The sequence below is a fragment of the Aspergillus puulaauensis genome, chromosome 4 (assembly GCF_016861865.1).
Source record: "Aspergillus puulaauensis MK2 DNA, chromosome 4, nearly complete sequence".
NCBI classification, from domain to species: Eukaryota; Fungi; Ascomycota; class Eurotiomycetes; order Eurotiales; family Aspergillaceae; genus Aspergillus; species Aspergillus puulaauensis.
This window is the reverse complement of record NC_054860.1, coordinates 1,030,760-1,043,165: the sequence shown is the minus strand read 5'-3', so window position 1 is coordinate 1,043,165 and position 12,406 is coordinate 1,030,760. Positions and strand designations below refer to the sequence as shown.

At 51.1% G+C, this 12,406-nt stretch overlaps 4 protein-coding genes across 4 annotated transcripts; 1 reads left to right on the top strand and 3 right to left on the bottom strand.

Annotated features, from left to right (window-relative positions):
- Positions 1 to 230: 230 nt before the first annotated feature.
- On the bottom strand, positions 231 to 1,703 carry ISC1_2 (inositol phosphosphingolipid phospholipase; the record flags this gene model as incomplete). Its single annotated transcript, XM_041703506.1, has 2 exons — positions 231 to 1,636; positions 1,694 to 1,703. The coding sequence occupies 2 exons, from the start codon at positions 1,701 to 1,703 to the stop codon at positions 231 to 233; spliced, it is 1,416 nt and encodes a 471-aa protein (XP_041556185.1).
- Positions 1,704 to 1,814: 111 nt separating this feature from the next.
- Positions 1,815 to 3,513, top strand: SWD3 (WD40 repeat domain-containing protein; the record flags this gene model as incomplete). Its single annotated transcript, XM_041703505.1, has 3 exons — positions 1,815 to 2,379; positions 2,425 to 2,588; positions 2,638 to 3,513. The coding sequence occupies 3 exons, from the start codon at positions 1,815 to 1,817 to the stop codon at positions 3,511 to 3,513; spliced, it is 1,605 nt and encodes a 534-aa protein (XP_041556184.1).
- Positions 3,514 to 4,253: 740 nt separating this feature from the next.
- APUU_40433S (glycoside hydrolase family 128 protein) lies at positions 4,254 to 5,075 on the bottom strand (the record flags this gene model as incomplete). The annotated part of the gene is made up of 1 exon (XM_041703504.1): positions 4,254 to 5,075. One exon carries the CDS (start codon positions 5,073 to 5,075, stop codon positions 4,254 to 4,256), a length of 822 nt encoding a protein of 273 aa, XP_041556183.1.
- A 5,012-nt stretch (positions 5,076 to 10,087) lies between these two features.
- APUU_40432S (uncharacterized protein) lies at positions 10,088 to 11,854 on the bottom strand (the record flags this gene model as incomplete). The annotated part of the gene is made up of 2 exons (XM_041703503.1): positions 10,088 to 11,570; positions 11,667 to 11,854. 2 exons carry the CDS (start codon positions 11,852 to 11,854, stop codon positions 10,088 to 10,090), a joined length of 1,671 nt encoding a protein of 556 aa, XP_041556182.1.
- Between the last annotated feature and the right edge of the window lie 552 nt (positions 11,855 to 12,406).

Below are 12,406 nucleotides of genomic sequence, written 5' to 3'. Positions count from 1 at the left end.
TTTGTTCGTTGTATCTATTCTTTTCTTTTGAGTCTTCCTTCTTTTCTTTCCTGAATAGTATAGTGATCCTCTTGCGTGCAAAAGTTTATTTCACGATTCCAGTGGTTTATGGCTATACCTACTCGAGACATCGTTGGAGATATGTGGAATTATTGTGTATTTACTCCATCTGAATATAGATAATAAATAAGCAAGTAAGTATTATACACTTTTAGGCAATTGTTCAGCCGCTAGGGCTGAGATTCCGCCTGCTCAATTAGACGCTTCGTGTTGCGAATCTCCCACTCGAATTCCTTGAGAGCCCTCAGCTCACTTGAGACAAACAATCCTCCAATTAATCCATCCAACAAACCTGCGCCGAAACTAAGCGTGCTCACAAGCGTGAGAATGAACGGTATGTATGGGCGATCGCCGTTCCACCAGACACCTACAAGACAACCTATAGTGACCAGCACCGAGGCAATGAAATGGATTAGGCGCCAGCGTCGCTGGGTGCGCTCTCGACGCATGTAGGCATGGACCATGTCGAGAATATGCGTGTAAGTTTCCGCGGGGAGAGTTAAACGGGCTGACTTTTCAAGATCGCCACCTCGTTCCTTAGCGATGGACGAAGAGTCACGAGTAACAACAGCTTCGACAGCGAAGTGGTCACTAAGCGAGCATCGGAGTGTAGGATGTCGCTCTGTCATTCCGATACTGACATCTTTCACGGACCATCCCACCTCGTCGCCAACAAATATATAGTCAAGTCGCTTTCCATAAATGTCCTCGCCGTCTTTGTTGACTGGGATATCGTGGCCCTTGTCAAGGCGCTTCTGGTCCTTCTTTGACCAACGCCAGCTATTATATGGCCCGTCACAGGTCGCCCCGTTATGGTGCAGGTTGAACTCTGCCGATGGGACAGGCTTCCCGCGGGCCTTCTCGACCGCGTCCTTCGCCGCTCCTACTGAAGAGTCGGGGTATATCATCTGCCATGCATCAACAACTGGACTATGCGCACGGATGAGTCTATGCGCAAAGGACGACGGGAGCATATTAAAATCTCCTAATCCGAGGACCAAATGGCCCCGCTCCGCAGCGCCGCGCATCAGTTTGGCTATTTCCCACGCCTGTGCTGTTCGATGTGCGAGGTAGCTGTCGTGGGGCTCCTGCTCGTAGGGCGCATGTAGATGTGTGCAGAACACTTCAGCGACATCGTGACTTCCCTGTCCAAACCGTATACGGGCACAGGCCACACCCTTTCCGACAAACCAGTCGCCGCGGAAGAAGGCTGTTGGGCGGCCATTGAGCGGGTACTCGCACATGGAGGATTGCTCGATGGGCCATTTTGAGAAGATGGCGAGACCGGCGCCCCAGATTCCACCATAGTAGAATTTACCATAGGGCAGGACGTGCGATATTTGAGAGCGAATCGATTCGTAGTCTTGCTGCGTCCAGCATTCTTGGAGGCCGACAATATCGGGTGGCGGGTCAGAGACGGCGAGCTGCCGACCTATCTCGGAGAGACGCTCATTGCGGTATTTGGCGAGGTATTTGAGACCCCAGCAGTTGAGGGTCAGGATGCGAATTGAATCTGGGCTCGCCATTCCGAAATGTACATAATCTTGGAACAGAGGACGAGGTGGAGAAGCATGGTCTGGTCCATGAAGTTCGTTAGTTATCATGATGTATGAGATAATTGACTTCTGCTCACCGCCTTCCATTGTGGGTCTCCGTCGCGGAATCTTTCCCTCCAGATTCCATGAACTCGCCTGCAAGCAAACAAACAACAAAGCCCGATCGCATTCGAGTTAGAGGGCTTACTCTGAAATGCGATGGTCGAAATGGCCCACGCCTCCAAACGCCGCCGTTTGACCCCCTCCCCGCCGCCCATCTCCTCTCCCATTGAAACTTCCTCCGACGAACTCGCCGCTGGCTCCGATCATGACCAGGAGCGCCGTCGCGTGAGTCTCACAGCGTACCCGCCAAAACGGCCATACCCTCGATCCCGCAGTTTCAGTAGTTCTGAGAGTCCTGATGAATTGGCTATGGATGCGGACGAGTACTGGCGTTCTCGCAATCGCGGGCGCGATTCACCCTGGGCTCGCTCCGATGATGAGAACGAAGCAGACGAAGAGAATGACGATGATGCGAACGACGACCTAAATGATGACGTTAATGACACAGAAATGAATGGCGATGTTGGTGGTATGGAGGCTGCGAGGGAGAATAACGGCGAGATAGGAGGATATTCAGATCGCTCGCCGACACCTGTACCGCCGCCGCCGCCGCCCAAACCAGACTCGGTGAATTATCGACAGAGGTTTCTACTAAGAGGGCATTTACGGGGAGTATCGGCGGTGAAATATTCGCCAGATGCGTCCATGATTGCCAGTGGAGGTTCGTACTTCTTCATTGGGGGTGTGCTTGGCTAACCTGGCGTAGGAGCGGACGGCGCAGTGAAAGTCTGGGGTGCGAATACGGGGAAATTGATACATACCTTTGAAGGGCATCTCGCCGGTGTATCAACGATATCATGGAGTCCAGACGGCGCGACCATTGCTTCAGGGTCAGACGACAAGACCATCCGGTTGTGGAATGTCCTAACAGTATGCCTTTCTTTCCTCTGTCGTGGAAAACGAACTAATGTCGTTTTAGGGCAAATCACACCCAACTCCCTTCATCGGCCACCACAACTACGTTTACTCCATCGCCTTCTCCCCCAAAGGCAACATGCTCGTCAGCGGTTCTTATGACGAAGCCGTTTTTCTCTGGGACGTGCGGTCCGCGCGCGTCATGAAATCGCTCCCCGCGCACTCCGACCCCGTCAGCGGCATCGATGTTGTTTGGGACGGCACACTCCTCGCATCATGCGCAACAGACGGCCTAGTCCGTATCTGGGACACAGCAACAGGACAATGCCTTCGGACCCTAGTACACGAAGACAACCCGCCCGTGTCGGCGGTGAAATTCTCCCCGAATGGAAAATACGTGCTCGCGTGGACGCTGGACGATTGCGTGAGACTATGGGACTACGTCGAGGGCCGCTGTCTAAAAACGTACCAGGGCCACGAGAACCGAAAGTACAGTCTTTCCGGTGGCTTCGGTGTTTACGGGCAAGTGACGCCGCGAACACCGGGGTATGCATTCGCAGTTAGTGGTAGCGAGGACGGAGCTGTGCTCTGCTGGGATGTCGTGAGTAAGAAGGTCCTCCAGCGGATTGAGGGCCACTCGGGTGTCGTTCTCGGTGTGGATACCTGCTCAACGAGTCAGGGAAGGTATCTCGTGAGTTGTGGGTTGGATATGACAGTCCGGGTTTGGGAGGAGGTCACTGGAACCGAGCCCGAGGAGACGGGCGTGCCTGACCCTGGACATGAACCTGGACCTGAACCCGAGTCAGAGGCGCGTGAAGGCCCAGACCGCAACCAAGACCAAGACCAAGACCAAGATCGCCAGGGGGATGAGGGCCAGGATAAGGATACCGAAATGGGCGAGGCCGCTGAGCTGGATCCCGAAGCGAGAGATCCCACCTAGACCCTAATCCCTCTCTTTCTCACTCCGTCTGTCTTATCCACCCTCAGCGCATTATTTAATAGAAATAATCAGAAATGATTTAACGAAGGTCACCCAAATCTTCCAATGCCCATTAATCCCCATTGCCCAGACGTTACAACGCACTAGCAGTTGTGCTATCCATAGAAACAGGTCACGAGCGCACCTCGAACCACGGTTCCCATGGTCCCCCCTCCAGCCAATCTCCATATATTATTGCAATGCGAACCATGGACAAAACGATTATTTCTTGGCTGTGCCTTCACCGATTGAACGATTGACAGGACAACTTGCCCTAAGTAGTTATTGTTAATATGCCGGCCCGTGGTTCGCCGGCCAGTTTTCAGGTACATTTGCTACATTTTGATACTCCGTATAATCTAACGACCTGTTCTAGTCTCCAACGACTTTACACTCAACTGTGGTGCACTATTGTTTAGCGTCTTGTCTTTTTCGTCGCAGACAATTAGTCTGGTCTAGATAATTAGAATTGGAATGGAATGAATGGAGTTTGATCCACTTTGATATATTTTTTTGATTCAATTGCCTTTTTTTTTTTTACTTTCTGCTTTCTGCTACCTAACACCGATAACGGACCCAGGGTAATTTAAAAGGTGGGTGAAAAAAATGGACAAGAAATGGTAAAAAGGTTGTTGAAGAATGGTAAAAGAGAAGTGAAAAGAATTGGAAAGTAAGAAGCGAAATGAAGTGAAGTGAGTCGATCACGAAGAAGAAGTGTAAGCCTTGCCGCTGATGCTCAGGTCACTTCCACTGAGCAAGAAACCTTCGGCACACATGTAGTAGGCGTAGCGAGCAACGCTATCCTGCTGGTCCAACCAGGGGAGGACATCACTCAAAAAGTTGGTCGACTCGTCGGTGCCACCAGAGCCAGCCATATCGGAGTTGAGAGCAAACTCAGTAACCCAGGTCTCAGCCAGGTTGAACTCATTGGCAAGGTCAGTAGCCTGTTGGACGAAGCTCTTGAAATCGTCTGCAGAGTCACCGTACCAGTGCACCGCCAGGGCCTCGACATTGCAGTCCGTGCAGGAGTTGAGGAAGTTGCGCATCCAGTCGAGGCCCTTGTCATCACCGACGCCGTTGGTGACAGCGGGCGAGACGAGCTTCGCCTTGCCGCTGAGCGGGGAGATGTACTTGCGGTAGTAGTTGGCGGCATCGGAAGAAGACATGGCGGCTTGGGACTCCATGTCGGGCTCGTTGAAGCCGAGGATGTGGCTGTTGCCGCTGTTGAGGAGGGTCTGGATGGCGGAGAACCAACCAGTGAACATCTTGGATCCCCAGAGCATGGGGACGAACTCAATGTTGGAAGGAAGGTCACCCATGGTGTACATGTTCCAGTCGTAGGCCCAGGAGACGGAGCCGCTGTCGGCGAGGGACTGGACGGTGGAGGCGTCGTTGTAGGCAGCACCGCGCTTAGAGGAGGACTGGCGCTTGGTGACGCGGGAGTGAGAGTGAAGGTGGCCGTGGGGAGCGGCAATGGCAGCAGTGGCCATGAGAGCGGTAGCAATGTACTTGAAGGAGACCATCTTGGATGTTCTTTGAATGCTTTTGTTGTAGAAAAGGATTGGTGAGAAGCCGGTTCTCTTGAGTCTCGACGACTAGAAAAAGAATGTGATAATGTCTTTCAGAGAAAGGAGAAAGGAATGACTATCCGTGCACGGCACAGGACGAAGACTGGGGCCGAAAGGCGAGAAGAAGAGAGAGACTGAAGATGAACTGAAGATGCTTGAAGGAGAGAAAAAGGAAGGATGGTCGGGGGGTTGGAGGGGATATAAAAGTTGTAGTACAGAACGGGCCCACCCCCCACCACCAAGGGGGAGTGAAACGCAGTCTGATCAATCATAGAAGTGTGTTGCTTCTTTTCACTCAGGGACATGATATTATTTGCTCTTTACTTTCTTTTTTCTGGTTGGTGCCACAGGGCAGCAGCGCCTGGATACGGCGATGCGCCAGAGCCGTGGGCGTCAGTGAGTGGAGACTGGAGATGCGATGCTGACGAGGCGTTTATTCGATGGGTCGATTCCTTGTCCACAGGAACAGCGGTGTCACATAATGGGACAACAAAGGGGGAAGCGAAGGGTGTTTATCATCTTCCTTGAAGTCGGGGGCAGCCGTTGTCAACAGCAGTTCATCTTCATTGTTCTACATTTAATTCTGAAACCGACTGTCTACTCTGTCACGCATACAATGCCGACGACTGTTCAGTGCAAAGGACGCTAAGGGGCCAAGCGTTTGCAGTGTAAGAAAGCGATCTTACAATTGTTGTGCCGACCCCCACTGGCGGATGGCCAGAACTCTGCCGATCCACCTCCCTTCCTTCACACAACGCCGGGCTCTCCCACAACCCGTCTATCAATATTCCAATTCCCGTTAGTTTTTCGTTTATTGTCTTTATTCAATAAATACCCGTCAATTTTATTCATGTCCTCAGCCACCGCGGATTGTGGCCAGCCGCTGTCTTTGTTGTGTTGCGACGACCGGTCGAGACTCGAGACCACAGGCGGCCCATTCATCGCCATCTGAAACGCACTAAAACCAGCCATCAGCGCATCTTCTTGTTTGTTCCTGCAGCATGACGTGGTCAGCGCTTCATTCCTCGTCCATCACTGCAAATCAATGCGCGGGTTCTGTGCTGACTTGAGCGGTTCTTGGGATTTCCGACGAGTTCTTGGGACCACCACACACCAATGTACACCGTAAGGTGCTGTTAGTCTACCTAGGAACACACCGTTTGGGATCCACTCCACCGTGAACTCCCCGAGTGTTCAGTAGTGGGACGGCTATAGTACTCTGAACTTGACTGGTAGAGTCAGAGTTCATCCCCCCGGCCCGCTGAGTGATTCCTGCCAATCCACTGGTCGACGGTCAGTCAAACTCTGCAGGTGCTAGCCAGAACCCGGTCTGTCGGTCGTCGTGGAGTTCTGGCCATGGCTCGACTGCCATGCAGGTACCCACTGGCACTCTGTGACTGGGGCCACTGGTCACTTCAACTTCCGAGAATGTGGCTCACCAACTGATGGGAGTTGCTGGCACGAGGCCACCTCCCTAACCAGGGTCGGAGCCGGTCCACGTCGCTGTCTCCCAGGTTAGGCAGTCCATGGTCCACGGGCTGTTGAACTCTCGGCATAGAGTTTGGTCGATGCTGGCTGCCCAAAAGTAAGGTTTGGCGTGGATGAACAGGTGGCTCTCATGAACTTATGCTGTGTGTTCAGATTCAAAGCGGCATCAGCGCTCGAAAGACTGTCGGAAGATTGTTCGGTGGTGTTATTAGCTACTACAATGTGATGGGACATAATGATAACGGCCGCGGAGAAGGAAGTTGATGATCAAGAGGCGAGGGCTGATTTTCGAGGCGAGGAAACTGCCAGCCCGCCGCTCCTTCCCTACAGTACCAGCCTGAGCATGTCGTCATTCACCATGCTTGGAAGGTGCTTCCCAGTCGACGCACAGTTGAAGAAGGAGCAATGGATGAGGTGATTGCCCAGTTTGGTCGCCATTTCTATCAGGCCTGTGAAGCCTTCTGGGTCATCATCGACACCTCTATTGGCCATCGACATTTTGTTACAGTGGCGTTCTATCATCGATATACTACGACTAATCTTTTTGATTCGGCTTTTAGTATCGTCTCGATATGGTTGGGCGGATAGGGAGCCCTGATGTAAGCCCACGCCTGAAGAGCACACTGTTTTTACCCGGCAGTTACCTTCTCTTACTGCAGTTGGTCATGGTGGAGACCCTACAGACAATCATATGGAAGTGGCAAGAACTCAGAGCTACTATTTGGGCTGGGCAAGCGGAGAAGGACTACCCCGGTATAACTAAGCTACACTCACTAACTAAGCTAGGTAAAACTGTGATATTTCTGCCCAGTATCTGACTAGACTACTCCAGAGTAGTGGTATGGTCAAGCCATGGCATTTCCTAAGGGGAAAGACGGGCAAGGTAAAGATTAAATCAGCATGAGGTTCGATGCCGGCAAGCTCACGCCAGTTTTACCTTAGTTCTTGCATATGTCCCTCCCGAATAGCCAAGTGCGTAGTGTGGCTATGGTCAAATGTGGGACTCCGTGGCATTTGGGTACACCATCTTATTTCCATGCATGTCATGAGCCGTCTAAAAGATGCCTTTGGTTGCGACATCATGGGTTCCAATGCCGCACGCCTGTAAACCAGTCAGCCAGTGGCTAGTTCTGATATCGCCATATCCCCAAGGACTACACGTAATACAGCGCAGGTCACTATGCGCGGAGATCATAGGAGGCAAGGTCAAAGAGTTGCTCTGTGTTTGGAATTCTCCAGCGCCAGACACAGCGTAGTTCTGGGGGATAGTACTTTTGTGGAAGAGGGGGATCATGATATTCTACCTGTTTACTAGAACTCTTGTCAAGAACAACCATCATTACCAGAGGTCTTATTTTCATCAATATTCGCGAAGAACTATTCAGAAGTCTTTTCTTTACCTATCCTCCAAAAGTGTGGCGACAAGACAGAGATTCGATCTGGACCCCGAAGACATGAGATTTGTTTGCAATGTGGGCGATCCCTTCATCATTCAAGTCTATCATCTAACGGTCTCTGAGAAGATGTGTCATTAATAGTGCTTTTGACTTTTGCATAGTCTTGCCTTTCTTGGGCTCTTCCTTTACTAGGTTTTCTACACCGATATTGCCTCCTTTTGTACTCTCGTGGCCCCGATGGATTGCCCCTAGCAATAAGGAATATGCTGTCATCCCTTCAACTACCGTCACAGTAATGACTCTCGTTGTCCCGGAGATAGACACCATCAGCCAGACGGTTTCCGAGATCTCTGGAAGCAACCTCGCAAACGGCTTTAGTAGGTACAGTCCTAGAACGGACGGCTTTCAAAACATGACGAGGGATAATATTTCTCTGGGGTCCTCCATCCACTAGGACTGCATTCAACTTGGTTGCGTATAAGTTGTTGTCATGACTGATAGGCCGCACTGAGGCTGATACTTCCATAATTCTGCCGAAAAGATGGAGTTGCTGGGCGATTTGGGCTTGGGTGAGGTCAAGTCCGTTACTTGATGTCTATTTCATTGCTCTCGCTGTAAAGGCAATTTCGCACTTTTGCCCGATACCCCGAAGAATCCAAAGGGCTCTGTCACTGTAGACCATGCCATAGGCCTCTAAGGAGTCCTTCACCGAGCACGGTTGACCAAAGTGGTCTTGCGCATCCAAGTCAACTCTACCTGAGATGGGCCACGGCGCTTCGGGATTGTCTCACCGATTTACTTATTTTGCGAAGGATGTAGAAAAGACATTATAAATGGTAATGCATGCGATCAAAAGAAGGATCGGGTAGAACAATGGGCCCTCAACCACTGTCGAACGATCAGTGTTGGGAGGGGCCCTGCACTGGTCACCAAATGATAAAATGAAGCCTCCCCGCAGGAAATTGTTGCCAGGCCGGATCAAGTAGAGATTTCGGGGGAATGACGCGGATAGCCTTACTGGTCTCGATTCTATTCAAGAGCGTTTTGTCGAGGACGACTGTATAGTCACCAGCATATTCATTTTACTTTGACACCAGTGTTTCTGAGTCGATGCAGGCAAACCATAGTTGGTTTGATAAATGCAAGATATCGCTGGACTTTCTCGAATATTATAGGGCGGCATTTCTCCCTGATATGCGCGCGAGAGTTCCAGTATCGGCCGTGCTGTATCTGGATCAATATAGTCAGCCAGTAAAAGGCAAGGAGTTCAGGCGTCCCGCTTACAAGTGTCCTTCAGAAGGCGACAAAATAGGTAGAAGTCAGAGGAGAACCACCCATCCGCCTGGGGAAAGTCGTCATCGCTCTCCACTAGCCGTGAGTCAGGTCGTTGGACGAGTATGATGTATATCTGATCATGTTCTTGTCGACCATTGTAGTACTCTGCCACCAAGCTGTCGAAAGACCCTTCCTTGGTGGAAAGCCAGAGAGCAGTACGAGGGAATACCAAAACCTGGAGGAGTAATGAGAATGATGAGAAGAAGGGGAAATGAGTGACTCCAGGGGAATCGAGCGGCCTTTTATAGACGATTTGGCCGGACTGTAAATGAAGTAAGTGGTGTGTAGTAGGAGGGCGTTTACCTCGAAGAATGAATTAGAGCTGGATGAGGGATTACTTGGTTCTGAAAATGAAGGCTGATAAGAATTACCTACGTAGATACTCTGCATTCGCGTGATATCTCCAGACAGTGGCAGCCTTACCTACTTCGAATTGGATTCTTGAAATTGCGGACGTCTGGGTAGAGAATCGAAGACAGGGAGCGTTTATTTTATATGGCAGCGGCCACAGGCCAAGGACGTCGAGATCTGAAGCTCGGTCGCCGCGTATATGATTCACGGGTACTGTTATTGATGACTGCTATTTCTTCCTGGATAAACCTGGATTGTATAGCAACCTGCATCAACAAGCAGAGTGAAGCGGCATGACAATTTGGCCATAACTGGTGCTAATGACAACTCGGTGACTTGTCTATACGATATGCGCTTGGATTTGAAATGGTATCAGTAGATAGAATACATTGTTCATCACTTCTTCCGCCCCTCCATCACGCGCAGCACATCAGACGCGCTGTCCTTGTCCCCCTTCTTCTTCTTGGGGCCGCGCTTCCTCTTCGTGCCGCCACGCGGTTCCACGAGCACAGCCTCCTCGTCTTCATCATCGTCATTACGACTGCCGCCGAATCCCATGTCCATGTCCATTGCATCGAGTGCTTCTCGGCGTTGCGCCTCCTCGATGAACTTCCTGCGTCGAAGAAGCGTTTCTTTGTCGACGCCCTCTTCCTCGGGGTTGTCCTCCGCGGCTCCTGCTTGTCGTAGAGAAGCAGCTCGTTTCAGGGCAGCAAGGAGAGTAGGATCTCTGGTTAGCGGGGTTGCACGGTCACTCTCCACACTCTCCTCTTGCTCCGTGGTGGTTGTGGCGAAGTAGTTCCGTGGTTTGGTAGCTTCGCCCGTTGCCTCCTTCTTGGGTTCCTGGAGTGCCTTCGTTGCCACTTCGCCATCTTCTTCTGAGTCGGATGAATCCTCGTCGGACCCTGCGTCACCCAGAGGATTGTATTCAGCTCCCACTCCAGCGAAAATGTCGTCGTCTTCTTCTTCCTCTTCCTCCTTCTGGGCGGCCTTGTTCCTAGCGGCAATCTCAGCTGGGACTTCCATCCCTAGTGGCTTTGCCTCCTTCTCAGGGACGGCAACGCCAGCTGTGGGAGGTGCCGTTGTCCCAGGCTTGTCCAACCATCTTGTTTTCCTCTTCGTCTTGCCTTCCGCGTCTGTAATCAGGAGAACCTCTCTGCGACGGCCGTTTTCATCCTGCTCGATAAACCGTTTCTTCTCGACTTTGGAGTCCCCGATCTTCTTGAACCGGGCTCCCAGGGCCGGCTCTTGAGGTGTCTCCTCCGCAGGAGCAGCGGCGGCCCGACTCGCCTTTAACTCTCTTAATATCTCATCTCGTGTCTTTTTCTGGCTTGGGACTGGCGGCGCAGCCATACTCCCTTTCTTCTTCTCCTTCTCCTTCGGCGCAGAAGGAAGTGCCTCGTCCGACTTGTCTTCAAGCGCCTTGTCAAACTCCTCGTCCACATCTACCTCCGCGCTCTCACCCTCATCGGCCGACTTCCCATCCCCTTGCGCTTCAGTCTCCTCCTTTTCCACCTTCTCAACATCCTCTCCAGCCCTAACCTTCTTCAACAGATCCCAATCCAACCCTTTCACCATATGCGTACTCCCCAAATCCCCTCCGACACCCAATTCCTTGCGTAGCCTCGTAAACGTCCCTTCATCAATAAGACCTTTCTTGAGCTTCTCCTCCAACTCCTTCAACTTCTGCTCGTTCGCGCTCTTGCGTTCTTCCTCCTCGCTCTCCCGTAACCGCGCTGCAGCCCGATCTTCGTAACCCGTAGGTAGCTTTGTTCCCTTCGGCGCAGCAGACGATTTGAATTTCTTCGATGGGTGCGGGTTCTGTCCGTCTCGGCGATACTCAGCAAGTTGGTGTGCGAAGTTAGGCGCCGCTAGGTTGCGACTGTAATAAGAATTCGTTAGCTTCTCGTTAAAGTGTACTTCGACCGACCATGGTCTAAAATAATGAAGAAAATAGGAGAGGAGAGAAGAAACATACGGCGTCATGGGAATACTCGATCGCATCCTTGAACCTAGCGTCGCTGGGGCTGGTGTTTGCCCACCGCTACTACCGCGCTTCGGTGAGGCATGATCGCCTGTTGGTGAATGGCCCGTCGGAATGGCGCCCTTGGGTTTTGAGGCTTGATCGTTCTTGAGGAGGAGACGGCGAAATTGGTCGTTGTTCATGGTGATGAGATACCTAGGAATAGGATTTTGCGCGGGCGGGCTTAGAGAGTCTAGGGAGTGTATCGGGGTCTTAATTTTTTTTAAAAAAAGGTTTCTGTGTCAGTATTTCAATTATCCATGTTGAGAAATAAGAGTTGGCGTGATCCTGTTGTGAAATAGAAGGGTTGATGTTGGGTTTCAAGATTGAAGCCGTCGCGCGATGGAGCAAAATCGCGGAGAGCTAAAAGCGGCGGCGACGTCAGCGGTGATTCCCGCGGGCCTGCCCAGCACTATTTTTAAGACTCTAAACCAACTCCAAGATAATTTTGGGCATAACCGAGTTTAATGTGGAATGTATATAATGTATCACATAATTCTGATACCATTGGGACTAGAAAATGACCAAATATTCTTTGGCTTGTATGCCGTATAAATATATAGTTCGGATGGTCTAAGTTTAAATCAAGTATACTTTGCTTCACTCGCACTTCTCCATGAAAAGGCATTCAAAACATTTTCGTTTACGAAGTATTAAGCCTACAAACAAATAATGGTAGAAGAAATCATTTCATA